General features: G+C 36.1%; 1 protein-coding gene and 1 long non-coding RNA gene across 2 annotated transcripts in view; one reads left to right on the top strand and one right to left on the bottom strand.

Moving 5' to 3' along the window:
• Positions 1 to 7,010, top strand: part of LOC137091055 (platelet-activating factor receptor-like) — a 38,150-nt gene extending 31,140 nt beyond the window's left edge. Inside the window, 2 exon segments of the mRNA XM_067455165.1 lie at positions 5,756 to 6,802; positions 6,804 to 7,010. Coding sequence (XP_067311266.1) covers positions 5,756 to 6,802; positions 6,804 to 6,869 — 1,113 coding nt within the window. The 3' untranslated portion in view covers positions 6,870 to 7,010.
• Positions 7,011 to 7,345: 335 nt separating this feature from the next.
• LOC137091056 (uncharacterized) overlaps positions 7,346 to 24,792 on the bottom strand; it is a 40,682-nt gene continuing 23,235 nt past the window's right edge. The window contains exons 2-3 of the long non-coding RNA XR_010908013.1: positions 8,142 to 8,226; positions 7,346 to 7,679 (exon numbers count right to left, since the gene is read on the bottom strand). This is a non-coding gene — a long non-coding RNA (uncharacterized lncRNA). The remainder of the gene's footprint in view (positions 7,680 to 8,141; positions 8,227 to 24,792) is intronic.

The following is a 24,792-nucleotide window of genomic DNA, read 5'->3' as shown; positions in this document are numbered from 1 at the left end:
GCAGCTGCACGCTTGACTTTTCTCAGTTCACGGGCAGTTATTTTGTGCCTTGGTTTTTCCACACGCTTCTTGCGACCCTGTTGACTATTTTGAATGAAACGCTTGATTGTTTGATGATCATGCTTCAGAAGCTTGGCTATTTTAAGACTGCTGCATCCCTCTGCAATATATCTCACTATTTTTGACATTTCTGAGCCTGTCAAGTCCTTCTTTTGACCCATTTTGCCAAAGGAAAGGAAGTTGCCTAATAATTATGCACACCTGATATAGGGTGTTGATGTCATTAGACCACACCCCTTCTCATTACAGAGATGCACATCACCTAATATGCTTAATTGGTAGTAGGCTTTCCAGCCTATACAGCTTGGAGTAAGACAACATGAATAACGAGGATGATGTGGTCAAAATACTCATTTGCCTAATAATTCTGCACTCCCTGTATGTGTATTATATATATATATATATATATATATATATATATATATATATATATATATATATATATATATATATATATATATATATATATATAAATTCTGATAGACAGATCAACTCTGAACATAAAACAAGCTACAAAAAACATCAGAACAAAACAGCAAAAGTAACAGCAAATAGTAAGAATTCAAAGAAAATTTGTCACAATTCAGACGCATAATTTATTCACGCCGCAATGCATGTTGGGACCAATGGGGAAGTTTTGATTGGTTGTACCCAGCTTGGTGTACTGAATTGGTGTACCCAGTTTGGTGAATTTAACAATTTAAGTACAGTGAACGTGAGCACCATGTTAAGTAAACTTAGATATTCAAGTTTTAGGAGACTCCATTACTCAATTGAATTGAGGGAATCACTTTCCCTCCTTTTTTTTCATTTGAGTATTCTCAACTTATTAGGGTTTACAGTGTACGTCTCTGATAATGCGACTAAAATAGGCATACTCCACATCTTAATCCGATTTATGTTTAGTTAGATTATGACTTTAATCAGATTAAGATAATTAGAAATCGCTGTCTACATGGTAGCCTCTTAATCAGAGTATTGTCAGATTAATATCGGAGTATTGTTGTCCATGTAAACGTAGTCACTGAAAACCCTAATAAGTTGATTGAACTCAATTGATTTGAGTAAACTCGTTCCCTCAATTCAATTGAGTAATGGAGTCTCCCAAAACTTGTATATTTAAGTTCACTTAACTTGGTGCTCACGTTCACTGTACTTAAATTGTTAACATCACCAAACTGGGTAAACCAGAAGTTCAGTACACCATGCTGGGTACTACCAATCAAAACTTCCCCATGGGTCCCAACATGCATTGCGGCATTATTAAATTATGCATCTGAATTAGTGCTGCAACGACGCGTCGACGTCATCGATGACGTCGACTACGGAAATACGTCGACGTTCGTGAAATGCGTCGACGCGTCGTGTCAGACGTTCATCTCGCGTAATGTTGGTTTCTGCTCCTGGTTCTATCACAAAAACCTAGACCGCGAATATCAAAAGTATGGTAATACCTTAAACAGAGGCCAAACAGTGTTTCCCACACATAGACTAATTTGTGGCGGACTGCCACATAATCAATAACGGCCGCCACATTCGTCATTCATTCATTTTTACGCTATTTAAAAGACGCACGCATATTCGTTTAGCTGCATTTCCTTAAGTTCTCTCTCCGTCCTTTTGCACGTCTCTTATTCACTCACACACACACGCGTTGCATTCGACCGTAAAACAAGTTTTATTGCATTTTGGCGCATTTAGTATGACATAGCTTTTAAAACCAGAGCAGTTGAATAACAGAGTTGCGACACGCCTTCATCAGGCGGCAGCGCGCGGTCACGGCGCTCATATAATTCTAAACAAACCAGCGCGGTGTCAATCAATACAGACCAGTGTTTCCCAACCGGGATCCCGAGGAAAAGTTGCGGGGACGCACTTACACTTCGGTTCATCTCGCATCTGATGACGCATCTTTAATATGGGTTGTAACTTGAAAATAATGCTGTATGTATATTTCTGTCGATGGATACACGCGCTGACTCCTCAGGTATACACTACAACAACAGCGATAATAAAAGAAAAACGTGGGCAAAACGGTCTCTCTTTGTAAACTTTATAAAACGCATGCGAGTGCTGCTGTACATCCGAATATGAGCAGTCATTTTCACAGTCATCACCCCCGTGTAGCAAGGAGACTCGAATGAGAAGATATGTCTCTGCACTCGTCCCAAAGCGCGCAAATAACGAGTTATCTTTCAAATCCTGTGCTTAAACGGACAAACTCACAAAAAGTATGTCAAACTGTCATAGCCTACTCTTAAGTGAACTTTATACAGAAAATACGGCGACTAACCGTGGGTCTTAAAGGGGCAGTAGCATTCACTGCTGTCTGTTTAATGTCAAACAAAAGATAAAGACATCACTCACTGCTCCTGACTGAATAGCTTTTGTAAGTTTAATAAGGATTATTTTTTTGATTTTAAACAGTTAAATGTGTGGTTATTTTACTTTTGATTACTTCATTCCATTTCTCTACCTAAAAACTAATGTTAGACCTACCAGAAAATCCTGAAAAGCATTGTTTATTTTGTTCTCATCTTTGCTCAATAGTATTTATTTGTGCTGCTGCTTCTATTTAAGTTATCTGTTCTTATTTTCTTTATTTTCATTTGACAGTAGTCCTTTTTCCCCTGAACATAGCAAATACCAAACTGTACTGAAACGTGAACCTAAAACCGTGATACAAAGCGAACTGTGAGCAGTCTGTACTGTTACACCTCTAGCGTAACTTATGCGAGGGGGTGCCACAGAATTTTGAAAAATTTCAAAGGGTAAAAAAATAAATCGTTAGATTAGTCGACTAATCGGAAAAATAATCGTTAGATTAGTCGACAGAAAAAATAATCGTTAGTTGCAGCTCTAATCTGAATATTGTCTAATTTTCTTTGATTCTTACCATTTGCTTTTACTTTTGCTGTTTGTGTAGCTTGTTTAATATGTTCAGTGTTGATCGGTTTATCTGAAGGTTTTTTTTGTAATGTTATTGTCACCATTGTAGAGATTCATATGCGGATTCTTGATATCTGTGTATCTAACTAATGCCGTAGATTTAAACATTGTGTGTACATAAAAAATAATAATAATAATAATAATTTTTTAAAAAAAGCTGATGTTATCATCTTCAATGAATAAAAACATCACTTGTTGATATTTTCTCTTGACATTTTGTTCCATAAAAAAATGTGTCTGACAAACACAAAGCAGCCAGAGAACCACCAATATTACACAGTCAAGGGTCAAGAGCCCAACTAAAGCAAACACTTCTCCATCATGGTGACTTCCAACAAAACTATTATTTTCATTTAAAACAGAAATAAAGTCAATATGGTTAGTTATAAGTTAGTTCACCTATTATTGTTATGTTTAGTAACTTACAATTGTGTGTCATCTGAAGTTAATTTTCTACTCATATTGACATACTCAAATCAATCTATAGAATGTTTGTAGTCATGGCTGCGTTGCGTTTTATTAAAGCAATGTACATTATGATTTAACCAAACGATCTTGACTCCTTCTAGCCATTAAAAAAATCGTTTTTTTATTTACCGAATTTAAGATTGCAAACAATGAAAAAGTCTCCATCTTGATTTGAATCAGCAACAAGCAACAGATGAGGCAAAAAGGACCGCCTTTTGTAAATGTCCTCCAATCAGTGAATTAGTTATATCCTGTTGCCAGACAGAACTGCCATTGCATGTTCAATCACATCAAAGCAAGTCCAGAGCGAGCTATTTTAATTAATTATAGTTCATACAACTTAAAATCTTAAGTTTATGTATTTTGTAGGTTAATAAGTTATACTAACTTATATTTTTAAAAATAATATTAAGTCAAGATTACTTGATTTGTTTAAGTAAAGACAACATTAGGGTTTACAGTGAACAAAATGTAGATGGATAAATACAAAGCTTTAAAATATGGACACAATTTAAGTTAATTTAAAGTGTTTAAAGAAAACAGACAACACGTTTTACAATATGGTTACCATTTTAAATGTTTGTGTTAGCACATTGTTGTTGTTTGTGTTATAGCTCTATTTTAATATGTTGTAGAGTTTATTTTCATCCATATTCTGATTTCCGAATAATCTGTTATTTAGATTTCATCAAATTTAATGTCAACACGCATTCTATCAGTTGTTTTGAATAGTACACATCTGTTAGGGTATAACAGTTTAGGAACCATGACCAGTTATGAAAAATGGAGACCAAGAGTCAGGAGTGCAATTAATTAAATTACAAAAAAAATACAAAAGTAATACATTACAGTAACGTATTACTTTTTGATGTAACGCAGTAGTGTAAGGCATTACTAATGAATTTTCAGTAATATTTTACTCGGTACATTTTCAGTAACGCTTCCAGCCTCTCTTCCTATGACACACTTCTCAAACACATAGACATATGAATCCATATTAAACCCTGCACTGTAAAAAAAACCTCTGTAAAATACTGCACAATGTACTGTATAAATATGAAGAAATTTTCCGTATTGGGTTTTTACAGGTGTTTTACCTGTATTTTGAATTACACATTACATTAGTTTGTGTTTTTAATTTTTTACAGTGTGTGGCTTGTGACGACACATTGATGTCTTAAGACACGAAATAATCGGTTTCTGCGATCATTATTTTTTTTTTTCCCTAATATCAGACAAATCTCATATATTATTCCCACCGTCATTACTTCCGTTGAAGAAGGTCTAAATATATATCGCACCAGGATTTAATAAAAAGTAAAATAAAAAATACTGTTGGGTTTCTCGCAGAAATAAATACTGTTGGGTTTCTCGCAGAATGTGCCGTCACGAGCCACACACTGTAAAAAATAAAAACAGAAAATGTCCTGGTAATTTTCTGCCCGTACATTATCCAGTAAATTTATGGAAATTTCTGTTAACCCTTAAAACACAAACTAATGAAATGTGTAATTCAAAATACAGCTAAAACACCTGTAAAAAAAAAAAAAAAAAACAATACTGAAAATTCCTTCAAATTTATACAGTACATTGTGCACTATTTTACGGAGAGAGAGAGAGAGAGAGAGAGAGAGAGAGAGAGAGAGAGAGAGAGAGAGAGAGAGAGAGAGAGAGAGAGAGAGAGAGAGAGAGAGAGAGAGAGAGAGAGAGAGAGAGAGATTCCTCATTAGTGCCTGCGTGGTTCGGTGGAATGAATCTATGTAAATATATCTATGATTGAGTCTCTCTCTGGTCTTGGTCTTGACTCTGACTCGACCCTTTTTGAACTCGGCCTTGAATAAGCTGTTCTCGACTACAACACTGACATGAGGTCTAAAGAAATACTTTGGAAAAGTATTAAATGACACAGCATTCTAAAAATGTGGCACTCAAGTTCATTTGAAAGTTGAAAAGGTAAATATTATGGTTATGTGACACTATCAAAACATTAGCCCATCAATGTGTGAGTTTGGGGCGATATTATCAGTTTGGAGAGGTTCGTTCAGATGTTTGAAATGTGGTTTCAGTGTGGTGGAAAATTACATGCTTCACCTTTAACACAACACATTATAAACTATCAAGTCTGAACCGTAACATCATAAATACTAAGGGTAATACCTCCTCCCTGATATACAGGGCAGTTGTCAGACAATGTCATTTTTTTGACAACCATGTTGAAGGATATTTGATGGAATCAAAATTGATTGAATGCTGTCTTATCACTCTGTTTTGTCCTCAGATGCACAATATGATGACTACTGCAGCCACGATGACCACTGTAAATGACAGCCTTGGGAATCAAACTTCACCGAAAAAATTCATTGACTCAGAGTTTCGTTACACTCTCTTTCCTATATTCTACGGCGTGGTCTTTGTCTTAGGGTTGCTGGCCAACTGCTACGCTCTATATGTGCTGCACTATTTGCGGGAGTCTAAAGCTATGAATGAGATTCGAATCTACATGACCAACCTGACCATAGCAGACCTGCTGTTCGTGTCCGCTCTGCCATTCTGGATTGGCTACTACGTGGAAAAGGGTGACTGGAAGTACACAGATGCCCTCTGTCGTATTACAGGCTCGTTTTTCTTTATTAACACGTATTGCTCTATTCTCTTCCTTACTGCCATCAGCATTAACCGTTACTGGGCTGTTACCAGGCCACTGGTGGCCGCCTCTTCTGACTGCTGGAAACGTGCAGTAATTGTCTCAACGGTCATCTGGGTCCTCACTCTTGCAGCATCGGTTAAATACCTCACTGAAGAGGGAATCCAGACACATCAAATTGGAAATAATACGTCAGACAAAAAAAAGGACATTCGTCGCTGTTTCGAGGGTTATCAAGACATGAAGGATCCTGACAAGTGGCCATTGGCTATCACCCACTTTGTCATTATTGGCTTGTTCTTTCTTGTTTTCACAATGGTGATTTTCTGCAATATCTTGATCGCACGAGCTCTTCTGTCTCAACCCATCAGTCAGCCTCGAGCACGCACGGGAAAGCGCCCCGGCGGTACCAAACGCAGAGCTTTAAGGCTGTTGTGTGCTGTCGTGGGAGTCTTTGTGATCTGCTTCCTTCCTCATCACGTGGTTCAGGGTCCCTGGACATTGTCTGTGCTGTATCTGAACGATTGGTCCATGGAGACTCGCCAAAGCTTTAACGACGCTCACCAGATCACTCTCATGCTTATGGGGATTAACTGCCTCCTGGACCCGCTGGTGTATTGCTTCGCCACCACAAAGTTCCGCAAGTACATCAAGGGTCATTTCACAAAGGTCAAGAATAATAAAAAAATGCACACGTAACACATTAAGTTCAGCAATATCACTGAAGAGCAAATATCAGAGTGAATAATGAACACAGATGGTGTTCATTTTAATCAGTTAGAGCAGGGGTGGGCACTTCCAGTCCTGGAGGGCCACTGTCCTGCAGAGTTTATCTCCAACCCTAATCAAACACACCTGAACCAGCTAATCAGTGTCGTCAGGATTACTAGAAGGCTACAGGCTGAGTTTGGTCAGGGTTGGAGCTAAACGCTGCAGGACACTGGCCCTTCAGGACTGGAAGTGCCAACCCCAAGTTGGAGTCTTTTTCCGAATGTTTCATATTTGAGCAGAATTTAATTTTCATTCAAAATTACACTGTAAAAAAATAATGTCTCCAATTGAAAAATTTCTAGTGACGGATCACATCTAAATTTTTCAGTTGGCCGAATTGAAATTCTGTGATTTGATGCAATTTAATTAACAGAAATTCAATTCGGCTAACTGAAAAATTTAGATATGATCAGTCACTAGAAAATTTTCAATTGGAGACATGAATTTTTTTTTTTTTTACAGTGTAGGTTCTGTTTGGATTCTTAAAGGGTTTGACCCAAAAAATTAAATTCTGCAATAATTTACTCTTCTGTGGAACACAAAATAAGATATTATGAAAAATACCTTGCTTTTACAATGCAATGTAAGTCATTGGGATCCTTTGTTTTGTTGAAACGTTTAAAAAAAGAAAAGAAAGAAAGTAATGATTCTGTGTAAATGATAAAAGAATTTCATTTTTGTGTGAGGTGACTTACCCATTTAAAGCAACCAAAGGATTGGCATATGAAATTAGTTGTTCATCTTTCAATTCATCTTTTAAATTTCAAAGTCCACTTCCAGGCAACCCCTTCAAACAATGGAGTATTTCAACAATGATTATTCATCACTTAATGATAAATGCTTTATACACTGAAACATTAAGCATTCATAATGTGATTCCTATATTGTCAGATTGTCTCGTAAAGAGACAATACACCCCAAAATGAAAAGTTTGTCACCACTTACCAACCCTGATGTCATTCTAAACTTTCTTGACTTTAAAAGTCAGAATTGAAATAACACTGGACCCCATTGACTTTCACTCTATGGACAGTAAGCAATAAAACTGAAACATATCTTCTTTTATGTTCCTTAGAAGAGAGAAAGTCATGCAGGTTTGTAACGGCACGAGGGTGGTGTGTGTGTGTGTGTGTGTGTGTGTGTGTGTGTGGGGGGGGGGGGGGGGGGGGGGTAAATGACGACAAACCCATTTTAAATGTCTGCACTTGTGTAGGTGGAATTGACCTATATAAATGTGTGTCAAACAAACCTGCTATCGTTTAAAGGAATCTCTTTTGTCGGTAAAGATGTTGTGGTGTTCATTCTTGTTGTCATTAAGTGACAGAGATAGTATCCTGTAGAATGAAGAATTCAAATGAGTAAAGAGGATGCTGGTGGTTAAAATGACTAAAGCGAGGGAGTAAAAATAGAAGATTTTGTTTCTACTAGTAAATGAATGGTGAATTAAAGTTTTAGAGATTAAAACATTCTAGTAATCAGTTATGGTCATTTTCTTTAAAGGCCTATGAGAAGTTGTAAGATAATCAGTATATTACCAGTATGATGATGTGTGTGAACAATGTCGGCATGAGCATGCACAAGGGCAGGATGTGCTGACATGAGAAGTCTGCTTTGGGCCAATCATAAAGCTCTGTAAAGTTCTACTCTTTAAAATTGTTTGAAATGTATGTTTTCTTTTAATGTACTTTGTTCTTAATTGTAAATCTGAAGGTAATTTTATCAACTGGAATTTTGTACCATTATGCTATTTATTTAACATGATGCGTTACATATATATTTTTCTTCTGATATGTAAGATGATTGCTTAATACGATGTGTATATTTGAGCTGAGTTTGATTCTCAATTGTTTCCTTGTATTAGTTTAATATAGCGCTTGCTTCTATGACATCTGCTTCTGAAGAATCTTTCTTAATAATAAACTTCTGCATTAAGAAGGAAGTTTGGCAAGATAGTGTTATCTGCGTTCCCATTTTTAGAGAGAGAGAGTTCATGCAAAAATAAAAGTTCTTATTTCCTCAGCTTCACTTCGTTGCAAACCTATATGACTTTCTTCTATGGAACATGAAGGAGATGCTATGCAGAAAGTTTGGGACTTTTTAAAATTCAGTTAAAGTGAATGAGGGACCTATTCATCCCTTCGCAAGAAAAGAAGAACAGAGTGAGTGAAGGGCAGTTGTAAAATGCAGTTTACATCATCTAAGGCTGTGCTGAAAAGGCTAAATAAAATCATTAATCTGTGTTTTTGCTGTTTTGTGTATTCTCTACAAAAAAAAACTATATGGATTTTGTATTTGAAGACATTTGATTTAGCTTATTACATCTCCAAGAAAAAGAAGAAAATCACATAGGTTCTTCTAAATACTCAATATGATGCTCCCTTGTTCCCTTTCAGTCGGTCACGTTCGACGTACGTCAGAACTGAACCGACGAATGGAATGAGATCCCATAGGGTTACATACGTAACCGAGACGTTTCCTCACTCCTCCAGCCTCATCCATATTGTAAAAATCAAAGTTAGCCATCTTGAAGGACATCTCACATATTTCAACAGGCAACTTGCTGTATTATATTTATGATGATTTATTTTAAATAAATTGTTATGTAAGAAATTAATTATAAATTAAAGCTGCGAGCAGCGATGACGGGCCCAAGCCGGGGGCACCGCCACCCCGGTGGCATCAGCTTAACTGTGCGCAGCAGGCCAATAGGCATTTAATATGGGAAAAAATAAAAGGACTATGTCAAAGTCATTTGAATTCACACACCTCATTAACTGCAGCAACTGGTGCTGCTATGACCAGGAACCACAACACTCACATCTCTGAGATCAATTACATTTTATTCGTTAATTTTATGTCAGATGATGTCTAATGTCAATTTCAAATGAGTGCAGAATACTGTCCAAATGCTGAAGTTGTATTATCCTTACACTTCTCTTAAAAATAAATTAAGCCAAATCACAGAGACCGCAACAATGATTTTAATATCAGTGTCAGGTAAGAGTAATATGCGTGCATAAAATTTATAGAAGTTTATTATAAACAGCCACTTTTATAAGATCGTGTGAAAAAATTTTTTTTATCCATTTGAATTTTATCAATAAATAATAGTTTAAAGAGGTGTCATACGTGATCTTTGCAAACACAGCACATGACCTCCTTTAAAGCCCATGTTATAGAAAACAATTAAAAGTATTAGGATATCACTTTTAATTATGTGCAAATGTATTTTTTGCAGCTCAAAATATTGTAAGTTCAGAAGACCAGTGTTATTATATATATATATATATATATAATATATATATATATATATATATATATATATATATATATATATATATATATATATATATAATACATTTTTTTTTACTTATTTTTCACAATAAAGTGATAGATATTGCTGATAGCCTATGATATGAAATGGTTAAATTATGAAAAACAAGAAACAAGGCGACATACACAGAGTGAGAGAGACCCCCTCCACACACACACACACACACGCACACGCACACGCACACGCACACGCACACACACACACACACACACACACACACACACACACACACACACACACACACACAGAGTGATCCTGAGAGAGGGAGAGTGAGGGGGGAGGGGAATGACAGACACAAAATCTAAAGAGTGAGAGATCATTGTTTTTATTTCACTGTCTGAAAACACTGTTTTGCAATGACAACAATAGTTTTATCTTCAAAACAGTGTTCCCTAGGACATATCCAACCTGGTTACTAAATAAGGCTACACTTCCACCTTCTGGTTATTCTATATTTAGTTATTCTATATTTATATTTAAACATAAGGCATTAATCTTCTCATTTTTTAAGTTACACACACTACTTTTTTTTAAAGACAATTAAATAATTTAGTAATTTAGTAATTTAATAATAATTAGTAATTTTTTTTATATTTATATTTTTTATTAATAATTATTTGTATTAACACAATTATTTAACTAATTATATAAAACAATATTGTCAATGCCCTACAAATAAACTGGTTTTATACATTAATTTTTTTATTCAAACCCAGAATAAAATGTTTTATGCTTTAATGCAGGCCAAAGCACAGCATTGAGAGGTAATCTTTTTAGACAGAAGAGTGGCTCACACACACACACTGTAGAAATCAGTGACACGTGTCCCCATAAGTCTGTGTGCATTCAGGTTGAAGTCCCCACCAGGCTAGAAAAAAGAACACACGCACGCACGCGCGCACACACACACACACACACACACACACACACTGTAGAAATCAGTGACACGTGTCCCCATGAGTCTGTGTGCATTCAGGTTGAAGTCCCCACCAGGCTAGAAAAAAGAACACACGCACACACACACACACACACACACACACACACACACACACACACACACACACACACACACACACACACACACTGTAGAAATCAGTGACACGTGTCCCTATCATAGACTGTAAAAAAAATATGGACGTAGCGTCCGTGACGTCACCCATAGGATTCTGATAAGCCGTTCTGAAGCTTAAAGTATGGTCGAGCTGGGCGTTGCCATCTTGTGAGCGAGTCAACGCGTGTCACTCCCGGATAACAGAAAATGGGCAAAAAGGCGGGATGTGCGCGGAGCTGAGGTGACGCAATGACTATAGACGGCGGATAAATGGCTATCCACTTGTAACCACGCCCTTAATTATGCAGAACCTTAAGGCTTTATATAACGTAAACGAATGAGGTTATAAAAAAATTCACCCCCCTCAGAGTTGTCATGAAGATCAAAATTAGCCATATAAGCCAAAACCACAATTTGTACCAGGCTGTAAACATGTTTTTTTCTGCTTTAAAGTTGAGAATTTTAACATGGGGCTCAATGAGATTCTGCTCCCTTCTGGAGCCTGTCCCTAGTGGCCAGTTGAGGAATTGCAGTTTACATTACTTCCGTATTGGCTTCAAGAGAGATCGCGGGAGGTTGCCGCTTGGTCCCTATGAGTCTGTGTGCATTCAGGTTGAAGTCCCCACCAGGCTAGAAAAAAGAACACACACACACACGCACACACACACACACAGTAGTAATGCTGAAGTATGCTGCAGGCAACTCTTATCAGTTAAGCCCATCCACCATCCCCCATCCGCAACCACACACACCCACCCACAAACACACACACATACACACACACTCATGTCTGGTTCACTATCTTTCTGGGGACTCATAGACGTAATGGCTTTTATGCTGTACAAACCATATATTCTGTCCTCCTACACAGCTCCTGCCCCTAAACCAACCCATCACACAAAACTTTCTTCAAAGTAACTCCATTCTGTATGATTTATTAGCTTTTGTACCCATTGGGAAGTCCCCATGAGTCTGTGTGCATTCAGGTTTAAGTCCCCACCAGACTAGAAAACCATTCACACACACACACAGAGGCATGTTTTTTTTGCTTGAAAACTTATACAATATTGCCCTCTACTGGTCATTTAAGGGAGTGCATAAAGTGTTGAAAAACAGGGGGAAAAAAACAGAAAAACAGCCAGTGTGATATAGAGAATAACCAGCAGGTGGGAGTATAGCCTTATTTATGAACCAGGCACTTGTGTGCTTATTTTGTGTTTTTTAGGCTTTTGCTACGGGAACACCGTTTGAGATATCCAATAACCGTTCGCATTTTAGCATCTTCTGTATATTTACTTCATGTTGTCCGAGTTTGGAGAAGATTGAATGAATCGCTTTTGAGGAGAAGGTAAAAACTAAGAGCTCGCTTTCCACTTCTTGTTATCTTCCAACCAAATTATCTGACTTCCTGTTGGTCAGAGCTAATGACAGTAAATTAGAAAGTTATCCGGCTCGAAATGTACAATATATATACCGAGTTTGGTGACTGCAGATAAAACTAACCCTCCTCTTTGGACAAAAGTGACACTTCCTGCTGCCAGTTGGTGGCGCTATAACTTTGACTCACAAAAGTCATATCCATGTGATCGGCCTCTTACAACGAACACACAGCTGAAGTTTCATCAAAATGAATTAATGAATGCAGGAGTTATAACACACTTCCTGTTTCCCTTTTCTCGCCATAAATTCGTCTCTTCGCCACGGCCAAACCGTTTGAGATATCAAAAATTCGCTCGCAATTTAGCATCCTCAGTGTCTTGACTTCATGCTGACCGAGTTTGGTGCTGATCGGGGGAATTGTCTAGGAGGAGTATCACAAATTCCACAGCATGCGTTTTCCGAACAACCCATAATAGCTCACTTCCTGTTGGGCTGACGCATAACTTAGAGCACGAAAGTTGTTCGGCCCGATGAGCTCCATATGTGTACCGAGTTTCATATATGTACGTGCAAGTGTGTTTGATTTATAGACCACGTTTTCAGAGCCCACTTTAGGGGGCGCTGTCGAGCCCCCCTGCCACGCCCGGGTCCCAGCCTCAGCCCGGCCCTGATGGCCGCGCATTCTGATGCGTGTACAAAGTTTCAAGAGTTTTCGAGCACGGGAAGGGGCCCAAAAATGCCCAAGTAGTCGGGTTAAAATAATAATAATAATAATAATAATAATAATAATAATCCTTAGAAGAACAATAGGGCTCTGCGCCCTTTCAGGGCTTGGGCCCTAATAATAATAAAGCCAGATGGCTCGTTGCCCTTCAAACAGAATGCTGATCCCTTGAGTAGGATCTGCCTACACAACCGGAGGCTGCATTTTCAGGACCGCATTTCTAGGACCCTATGTTTTTATTGACAATAGCGAATTAGAGGACCAGCGAAGATGGATGACGATCAGATTGTGAGTATCACATGTGAATCAGTGTTTATTTTAACATTAAAAACAATCGTGATTTATTTCATTGGAAAAAGTTAACTTAGCCGACAGTGTTGGTGTAGTTACTCAAAAAGAGTAATTAGTTACTTCTGTAAATTGTAATGAGATTACTTTACTAGTAACTGCATTTGAAAAGTAACTTCACTACTTATTACTTTAATTTCCCGTTTCTTAATTTAGAGTGTAGATACATGGACAAACATCATAGCCCTGTCATCACTTAGCCTGTCAGTGTAGTGTTTATTGTATAAATGTTTACAAAATGGCATGTTAAACTATATAAAAGAACAATATCCCTGTCTGCACAAAGAAATATGCCTCATGTAAAATCCACAAACAGGATAAACATGGGGTCATTTTAAAATGTCAATACACAAATTTCAAAACAGGCTTTGGGAAACATGAGAACAAAACCAGATTTGTATTAGATTCATGTTACTCTCACACACACACACACACGTCTGGTTTACTATCTTTGTGGGGACTCTCCATAGACGTAATGGTTTTCATACTGTACAAACTGTATTTTCTATCCCCTACACTGCCCCTGCCCCTAAACCTACCCATCACAGGAAACAGTCAGCATTTTTACTTTCTCAAAAAAACTCATCCTGTATGATTTATAAGCCTTTTGAAAAGTGGGGACTGCTGGCTGGTCCCCACAATGTAGGTTATCTCAGGTTTTACTATCCTTATGGGGACATTTGGTCCCCACAATATAATATAAACAAGGACACACACACACACACACACACACACACACACACACACACACACACACACACACACACACACACACACACACACACACACACACACACACACACACACACACACACACTTAATTGGTCAATGAAAAATATATATATAAAAAAGGTCACTTTAAGAGAGAGAATTTGATTCAAGGCCAAATCTAGTTGTAGATAAAGTTAAAAACATGCTCATTTAAGAACGTGCATTTATTGCATGGACAGAAAATATGAAAAGAAAATAATGTAGCTAATAGGCATGTGCCGATATCAATTTTTCATGTTGCGATTAATTGATGACGTTTTATCACGATATACGATATTATCACGATATTGAAATAAGTTGCAAAAAAAAAGTGTTGCCATAGCATAACAGCTTTAAGAACTATTTTTGTAAGAACAAAAATAACTGAATGTTTAAATACAATAATGCACCAAAAATATATACAGCTCTGGGAAAAAAATTAAGAGACGCCTCATTGAGAAATCAATGTTAAGTGGTCTCTTGATATTTTTCAGAGCTGTAAAAGTACAATTTTCAAACAGATTAAAGTGCAAAAGAATTAGGCTAGAAAGAACAACAGGTAGGCTTACAAATTACAATAAGGTCTCATTATTTAATGCATTAACTAAGATTGAGCAATAGCTACATTTGGTACAGAAAGTATAATGTTTTTGGTAATGTTAGTTAAGAAATACTGATCATTGTTAGTTTTATCTTAGGTCCATTAAAAGTTATTTTGATTTTAATGTTATTAAAAAGTAACTAAGAAATTAACATAGAATGATTAATTCTTTATAAGTACTTTTCATTGTCAGTTTGGTAATAATGAATTAACATGTTAACTAATGAAGTCGTATCTCAAAGTTATACTGAACAATAACAAATAATCAGAACAGTTCTAATTATTAGGGTTGTAGTCCAGATTAAAACATAAAAATGTTTAAATTTGAAAATAAATAGCCTATTAAGTCTTTAAGTATTAAGTATTTGGTGCTGTGATGAACAACATTGAGATTACAAAAACGAATGGCTGTTTTAAAAACTACACGCGTTTTTTTTGTTTGTTTGCTGGTTTCCGGGGTAACCGGCTGCATTCTGCAGTTCATCAGCGCCCTCTGCTGTCACTGAGCGGCACTTCAGCAGCGCGTCTCCTACAGCTGTTCAGTCATGTGCAAACGCACGTTGGGCTTGTTTATATCTGAGCGCGTGTCCCTTTGACGCAGAATACAGCGGTGTTGAGCATTTATACGGTTGATGGGCAAAGTATTCTTGAGTGCATTATAAAAAAATTATAAATTGTTAATAAATTATTATTTACGATATTTTAAAGTGCCCACGATAACAATATCGTGCATATTCATTATCGTGATAAATCGCATTATCGAAAATCGGCACATGTCTAGTAGCTAAGTGTTTAAAATGCAAATCATAGTTCAGTTAAAACCTTGCCCTTGTTGTTGATGCAGTAAACTGGATGTACGAGGCAAGCTGACTGTTTAAATAAAAGCACTGAAATAAAAATGTGCAGTTTATCTCTCAATCAGCCATTCACACAGGACGCTGTTTTGTGGTTAAAAATGCGATGTGCAGGTCTAGAAGTGAGATTTTTTTTGTTATAATTATTTTTTTTAAAAACTTGAGTGGTGTGTTTATAAAGCCGCTTGATGCACGATACTATGCAAATGTATGGAGGAAGAGATGCAAGAGCAGCAGTCAAACGGTCTAGACTCCTCAGAGTTAGTGAGGGATGATAGTTATATGCTTTTTCTGGACTTTTACAAAGCCTTCGACTCTATTGAACATGGTTTTATATTCAAAACTCTAGAAAAATTTGGTTTTGGGAACTTGTTCATTAGAGCAGTTAAAACTTTATATGTCAATGGGAATTCTTCCATGAAGCTTAAGCATGGCACCTCTCCAAGATTCGAACTGCAGCGGGGAATATGTCAGGGTTGCCCCATTTCGCCATACTTGTTTATATTGACTACTCAATTATTAGCCAATTATATTAAGAATAGTGCTTTGCAAGGAGTTGGTATCATGGGAAAGGAGATCATCATCAGTCAACTGATGATACTACCCTTTTCCTTAAAAATTCTGACCAGATTCCCTTGACCTTTAATATCATTAAAACGTTCTCCAATGCATCTGGGCTTCATCTCAATGTGCTTAAATGTGAATTAATGCCAATCAAACAATTATCTGTTTCTAGTAATATCCAAGTCAAAGAAACAATAACCTACCTTGGAATAGTAATTTCCACAAACTCAAAACTTAGAAGCGAGTTGAACTTTTTGCCCATCATAGAGAAAGCTAAAAAAAGATTTAATCAGTGGCTTCAGAGAGATTTATCTTTAAAAGGAAGGATTCTTCTCTCCAAGGCAGAAGGCATCTAACGTTTAACATATGCAGCCATCTCGTTAAACCTTGATAGAGTAATGTGTAAGAAGATCGATCAACTATGTAATTTTGTATGGAAAAACAATTAAGATACATTATATAAAAAAATCTGTTTTATCCAACAGCTTCAGTAATGGTGGTCTTAATTTCGTTGATTTTGTAACGTTAAATAATACTTTTAAAATCAACTGGTTGAGGAATTACTTGAAAAATCCATTCAGTATTTGGAATATTATTATTGGAATATTATTATTTGTTATAAACATAAGTCCTTATTTCTTGAAAACTGGTTTAAGAACGGGATCAATCGAGTTAGCCAATTATTTAATCAGGATGGTTACTTATTTACTTATCAAGAATTTCTTTCTGACTACAATATTCCTGTTACTCCAAAACATTTTTCCAATTTATTTGGTGCTATCCCTAATGGAGTCATTATGACCATAACAGTTTTTTGACAAGTTCCGGATTGCCTCTCCCAGACCCAGCTGGCACGTATGTAGGCAAGATATGTTTTAAATCCACTTTAAATAATAGAGATATTCGTTCTCTTTTTCTCAATGACTGTTTCTACTCCTCATGTTGTTACGAGATGGAACACATTAGTGGAAAATATTTCATGGAAGAAGGTTTGGACTCTCCCTAACAAGTATCTATTAGTAAATAAAGTCAAAGAGATTTCTTTTAAGCTCATTCGTCGATTTTACCCTGTCAAAATGTTCATGGAATCAAAGTTTAAATTAAGTATAGATGAAAATTGTACTTTTTGTAATTCACAACCAGAGACTATTTTACATCTATTTTGGCATTGTGATCATACAAGAAAACTTTGGCAAGACATTTGCCAGTTCATTGTAAACAATATATATAATGACTTTGAGCTTTATTTCAAGGATGTTTTGTTTGGGTATTTAATTTTTGAGAGGCAATATGAAAATATTTTTTTTCTCTGCAACTTAATTATTTTGCTTGCAAAATATTTTATCCACAAATGTAAATCTATGAAAGTTACCCCCAATTTTTCTCACTTTCAAGAAGATGTTAAGATATATATTAAATCCTTATCTACCTCCTGTAACAAAAAGGCTACTAAAACTTTGAATGTATGCCCACTTTTTGGCATTTTTGTATATACAGTCCCTGACAAAAGTCTTGTTGCTTGTGTACAAATTGACCTAAAGTGCCGCTGAAATATATTTCTAATCAAGATTTTTTTTTTTTTTTTACAAGAAATGGCTCATTTTAATCCCACCAGCTTTTGTGATAATGTTTCAGTGAAAAACTAAACTTTCAAAAAGTATTCTAATATTCACAGCTTCGTAAAGCCCATTGAGTCAATTTTTTCAAAGACATAAGTGTTGTCACCTTGTCATATGAGCTTCACCTGTGACTAATAATTGATCAATTAGGTCTCAAGTGTGTATAAAAAGAACCCCAGTACGCTAGACCTTCACATCAACTGCAACTAGACCTCTGCAAACATGCCTTAGATTCACCCTGAGACTAAAGTTTTGATTATCAAGAGGCTGAAGACCAGATCCACTGCTGATGTGGCAGACACCTTCAATGTGTCTCAGCATCAAATACAGAGGATAAAAAAAAAGATTTGAAGAGACGGGAGACGTTTTTGACAAGCCCAGGTCAGGCAGACCCCGCAAGACAACTGCTCGAGAGGATATATATATATATATATATATATATATATATATATATATATATATATATATATATATATATATATATATATATATATATATATATATATATATATATATATATATATATATATATATATATATATATAGATATAGATATAGATATATATAGATATAGATATAGATATATATATATATATATATATATAGATATATATATATATATATAGATATATATATATATATATATAGATATATATATATATATATAGATATATATATATATATATAGATATATATATATATATATAGATATATATATATATATATATAGATATATATATTCAATGTTATTATTTTATGTTTTGTAGGGAGGACTGTATTTAATTGATACCTCCTCATTGATTTATTTAGTCTTCATTCCTTCCTTCTTTTATTTATTTATCTTTCTTTCTCCAAACTCAAATGTGATGTATGTCAGTCCCTGAACCTCTGGCTTTGCCTTCTGGCTTATGGATCTTTACTTTTGTATTCTGTAAGTAAATGTTTAATAAAAATAAATAAATAAAAAGGTGAAGACATCGTATGACTTCAGAAGACTGAGTCAACATGAGTTAAAACTTTTATACTGTTTTGGTCAGTTTTTGCAATAAATACCTGTAACCTGTACTTTTATTTGCCTGTTATGTGTTTTATATAGTTGGGAATGTTTTATATTGTTCACTCTAAAAAATGTTGGGTTAAAAACAACCCAAGTTGGGTTGAAACTGCACCGACCCAACAATTGGGTTGTTTTAACCCAATGGTTGAGTTGTTTTAACCCAATGGTTGAGTTGTTCTTACCCAGCAATTGGGTTGTCTTAAGCAACATTTAACCCAACCACTGGGTTAAAACAACTCAACCATTGGGTTAAAACAACCCAATTGTTGGGTCGGTGCAGTTTTAACCCAACTTGGGTTGTTTTTAACCCAGCATTTTTTAGAGTGTTGAAAATGTGTTTTTCTTCGACATTTTAAAGTAAAAAACGCCCCTTCTGAGGGACATCCTCATTAAAAGCTTAAATTGTTGCCTGATTAGGAGAAATTTTCCTCAAATCACTAATTAATGAAAATGTCACAATAAATTAGTCTGTGAACATTTTCTTGATGCCCCCAGTGAGCTAATTTTGGACTGTATTGATTAGTGTGTGTGTGTTTGTAATAAAATTAATATATTTACACTCTATATAAGTGTGTTTATACTGCTGGAATAAATATATCTGCAATATATTATTCACATGCAGTACCATATCTGTTCACGCATGCACGCACGCACGCACGCACGCACACACACACACACAGTCACATATTTTTCAATATATGAAAAGCGATTATTCCTATTATTTGATATCTTGTTATAACACAATATATAATTCTGTATATTTTCAAATGTACCATTAAATATATTGATCATCCACAGGGAAATATATTTTCTTTCCGTAAGGATTATCTTGGCTAAATGAGGTTGTAAAAAGTATTAAATTAAAGAAACAAAAAATTAAGTAGTGTGTACAGCAGTGAGATTATACACTCCCTCAGTAATTTCTTGATTGCACCAAGTGTAAAGTTTGGTGTGTGTGTGTGTGTGTGTGTTGGGGGGGGGGGGGGGGTAATGGTGTAGTGTTGTTTTTCAGGGATTGGGCTTGGCCCCTTTAGTTCCACTGAAAGGAAATCTTAATGCTTGAATTAGTGCGGAGACTTAGTTTGTCTGGGTGACACTCAACCACTATTCCATTTTTGGTCTAAAACACAATTGCCTCTTATTTTTCCCACAGGACAGCAATTGCAAGGAAATGTAATCTTAGCAGGAATGTGATATGAATATTGTACAAAGCATCATTAAACTTAGTAACACAGTGAATGAGAACAGGAAAACTGAAGGGTGCACCCTTCGAAGGCCGCGTACAATCAAAAGTAACGGATGAGCCGAGCATCGTTAGCAGCTGTGTGACAACTGACAGCTTGTAAGGGGAAAAAAGAAAAGGAGGCAAGTTTTTTTTAGGGATGTCCCGATCAGGTTTTTTTGCCTTCGAGTCCGAGTCATTGGATTTTGAGGATCTGCCGATACCGAGTCCCGATCCGATACTTCTATAATACATAAAAAAAGAATAAAGAAGAGCGAAAAAACAAACCAGGATGTTCCTTATTTTTTTATTTTATTCACCTTATTTTAACATTCAACAACTCTAACAAACAGAGCACTTCTGTGAGGTAGCTTGAACAATCAAGTAATAAATAACATAAATTCTTCACTTTTGGATTTAGTGCAACATTAAAATTAAAAAATTCCTGGACCGGAGTTGGAGATGCAGAACAATTAATTATGTTGGTGTGAAATAAACAGTTATGGAAATTAAATTAAATAATCTGCTCCCAATAATCCCCAAAAAAGTCTGTTAGTGCCTTAGTGACAATTTCTTCACTCAGAGATGATGTCGATCTCAGCTGTCAATCATGACATCACACAGCCGTTTTTATAGCATCAAATAACTAACTTAAGCTAAACTTACTTAAAAAACGAACACTTGAAATGAAATCATCCTGATGATAACTGCCTACAATGACATAAATTAACTTTGGGGAAAAAATATTTCAAGTGTAATTTGACTGAAGTGTAATTAACAATGCTTTTCAGGTTTTTATAGGTCTAACATTAGTTTTTAGGTAGATAAATTGAATAAGACTAATCCTTACAAAAGCTATTCAATCAAGAGCAGTGGGTGATTTGATTCCTTATCTTTTCTTTGACATTAAACAGACAGCACGGCTACTGCCCCTTTAAGACCTAATGGAAGGCTCTGCGTCGTCTTTCTCGGCTGCATAAAGTCCTCTTAAAGCATATTCAGACTATATGTCTGCTTGGATACTCATCAAGATGGACATGTTGACATACTTCTTGTGTGAGTTGGTCCGTTTAACCACAAGACTTGAAAGAGAACTCAATATTTGCGCGCTGTGAGACGAGTGCGCGCTTTCGGATGATGCACAGAGACAGATCAGCGCGCGCGCTCTCATTCGCGTCTTCACACTGCACGCGTAAGCAGGGCGTAGGCAGCGCTGAAGCAGCGCGTGGGTAAAGCAGTAGCAGCGCGCACACTTTTTCCTTTCACACAGGCAGCGTTTGTCGCGCGCAGTTGTCACGCGCAGTTGTGTACAGAGTACTCTATAATGGATAAGTTTGCATTTCTCTTTAATGTATTTGAAATGGTAATAAAGCAAAGATTTATCATGAAGCTAATTTTATTTTTAAAAATCGTTTCACTTGTTTCTGATGTTTTTTTTTATTTCGTTTAGTGCGAGCTTTTGATAGAAGAAAGGCCATCGCACTATATGTCCATGAAAAGGACACTGCTAAAAAGAGAAACTTCAGGAAATTGTCTTGAAATATTGGATAGGCATCAAATTTACATGCATTACCCATCATAAACCTATTAAAGATAATTCATAAATGACTGTAATAACTAAGAGGAAACTTCTTAATGATATATTGTAGGCTAAATGAGCAAATTATCTAAAAACGTTTTTTTTTTAAATGACAAAATAACGCACATAATAGTCTATCTACATGTCTATACTGTATGTGTGCTATATTAATGTGTGTACATTCTATTTACCTATCCATATTTAGTTGTTCGTTCGTGAGACAACAAAAGATTGTCAAAAACACTTTAAAATGACTTACCATCAGCACCAAGAGCCGCTCACGCTCACCAACTTCCTCCCATGCTTTCATTCACTCTCAAGTCTTTATAAAGCTAATTGTGTGGATCATAGAGAACTGTGTGCTTTTCAACCCGATGAGACGAGTGTCATGTCTTTCCAAGTGCACTCTGAAGAACACTGCCTGTGACACCACCTGCTTTTGTTTATCGTTTCTGTTTTTATGCCAGCATATAGTTATACAATATACATAATTTAATTCATATTTAATTTAAGCTAAACTGGCATACATTATTTAAAATTAGTTTTGTTGTTCAAGCAAAAACTTATGGCAGTGACTTCGTTTTTTGTGTAGAACTTTTTTTTCTTCCACAGCGCCGGATGTCATGGTGACTGAGAAACACACCACTAAATTATTTCATGGTTAAATGTGTTATTTTCATGTTAACCAGGTTCATTTTGATCAGAACAATGTACTGTGGCTTTAATTCATCGTGAGCAGCGCGTTAAAAATAGACCTGGCGCCGAAACGATCGCGGCACTGCCGCTTCTGCTCTGCTCCTGCTACGCGCCGCTACGCTGCCTCTGCTGCCGGTGTGAATGCACTCATTGATTAACATGGGCGCCGGAAAAAATACGCGCTGCTTACGCCCTGCTTACGCGTGCAGTGTGAAGCCGCTCATATTCAATGACAATACGGCAGCACTCGCATGAATTGAACAAAGTTTACACAGATAGACCATTTTGCCCACAGTTTTCTTTTATTAGTGTTGTAATGTATCACTGGAGGAGCCAGTGGAGGAGCCAGCACTTGTATCCATCTACAGAAACATAGCCGCCTACATAAAGCATTATTTTCAAGTTACAACCTATATTATTGCGTCATCAGATGTGAGATGAACCGCGGTGCAAGTGCTCACCTTGTCTCTCACCCCAGAATATACATATATATCCGAGTCCTGATCGGGATGTAACGTCCGATTCCGATCGAGTCTGAAATCACGTGATCGGATCGGGACATCCCTAGTTTTTTTATGAGCTTTTTATGTTTTTATTGGATTTATTTTTGACATTTTTCAATGCCAGCAGCAATGGGAGACTGGACCATAACCAGGCAAAAAATATGCCATAACCATAAAAAAAAAACATTTAGCATATGGTAAAAACAAATCTTCAGCAATATACAGGCTTAACGCAGTTTGGAACTGTTTTTCTTTGTGGAAGCTTTGCGGAAGAGCTAATAAAATATTTAATCTCAAGACAATATTTTGTGTCTAATTTATTTGAGATTAGTAGCCGTGTAATAATCGGGATAATGTACACCCAGCAGCTGGTTGTTATTTACATTTACATTTATGCATTTGGCAGACACTTTTATCCAAAGCGACTTACATTGCAATCAAGCTACACATTTTACGTTTTGTCAGTTCTTGCTTTCCCTGGGGATCAAACCCATGACCTTGGCATTGCTAGAGCCATGCTCTGTTTGAGCTTTCCTGTAGCTCAAACAATAATGTCGCAGAATAAACCCCGACAGAGTGATCAGGACCCCGAAGCGAAGCGGAGGTACATTATCTCTTACTTAACCTAGTTTATTTCTTATGTTAAATGCAATTGTGACAATATATTTTCACATTTATACTTTTTTTTTGTAATTTAAAGTCATTTAGAGTTTTATTCAACTAAGAGGCTGACATTTTAGACATAATGGATGCAGTTTGATTTGGATATTGAGTAGATAATTTTGCATGGGATGGCTCTCCTATTAAAGAATGTTTAGAGGTTGTGAAGAGTTTGACAGTTTTACTGAGAAAAAAAAACTTCTCGTTGAGGGAATAGTGGGGAGTTCACTTTATTTTGATGGTCCCTTTAACAGATTCTGCTGACTATAAAGTAATGATGCACCTCCATGTCTACTAACTCATTCGTGTTAGTGGAGTATTAGTAGGTTGGTAGGGTTAGGGTTAGAATAAGTTGACATGTAGTTGCAAAGTTACTTATAGTCAGTTGAATGTCCGTTCGAGGACCATCATGAAGATTTAACCGATTTTAAGCAGACAGTCTAATAATAATCTAATGAGAGTTAGTTGACACATAGGTGCAACTACTTATAGTCAAAAGATCAAACAATAACATCAAAAAGTGTAACCAAAAAGCATCTCAAAATTGATAATTGAGCCAAAGTGATAAAATGTAATGTTCAAGGCTTCTAAAATATTTGTTTAGGCTGCCCTCTGCTGGACACTGTCTGCACCTGTATGTTTCTTGTTTGTTCAGTCCCAAGACCAATTTCTCCTTATAGGAAAATTACAGGGCATATAAAATAACCAAAAATGAAAATTCTGTCATCATTTGCCAACTCCCATGTTGTTCCAAACCTGTATGAGTTTCTTTTTTCTGCTGAACACAAAATAAGATATTTGGAAGAATGTTTTTAACCAAGCAGATTAAACAACCATTGACTACCATATAGGAGGGAAAAAATATAGTGAATGGTTGCTCTATCTGCTTGGTTACAAACATTCTTCCAAATATGTTCTTTTGTGTTCAGTAGAACAAAGAAACTCATACAGGTTTGGA

The sequence above is a fragment of the Pseudorasbora parva genome, chromosome 10, assembly GCF_024679245.1.
Source record: "Pseudorasbora parva isolate DD20220531a chromosome 10, ASM2467924v1, whole genome shotgun sequence".
Taxonomy (NCBI): Eukaryota; Metazoa; Chordata; class Actinopteri; order Cypriniformes; family Gobionidae; genus Pseudorasbora; species Pseudorasbora parva.
Note: the sequence above shows the minus strand (reverse complement) of the source record. Positions and strands in the feature narration are given on the sequence as shown.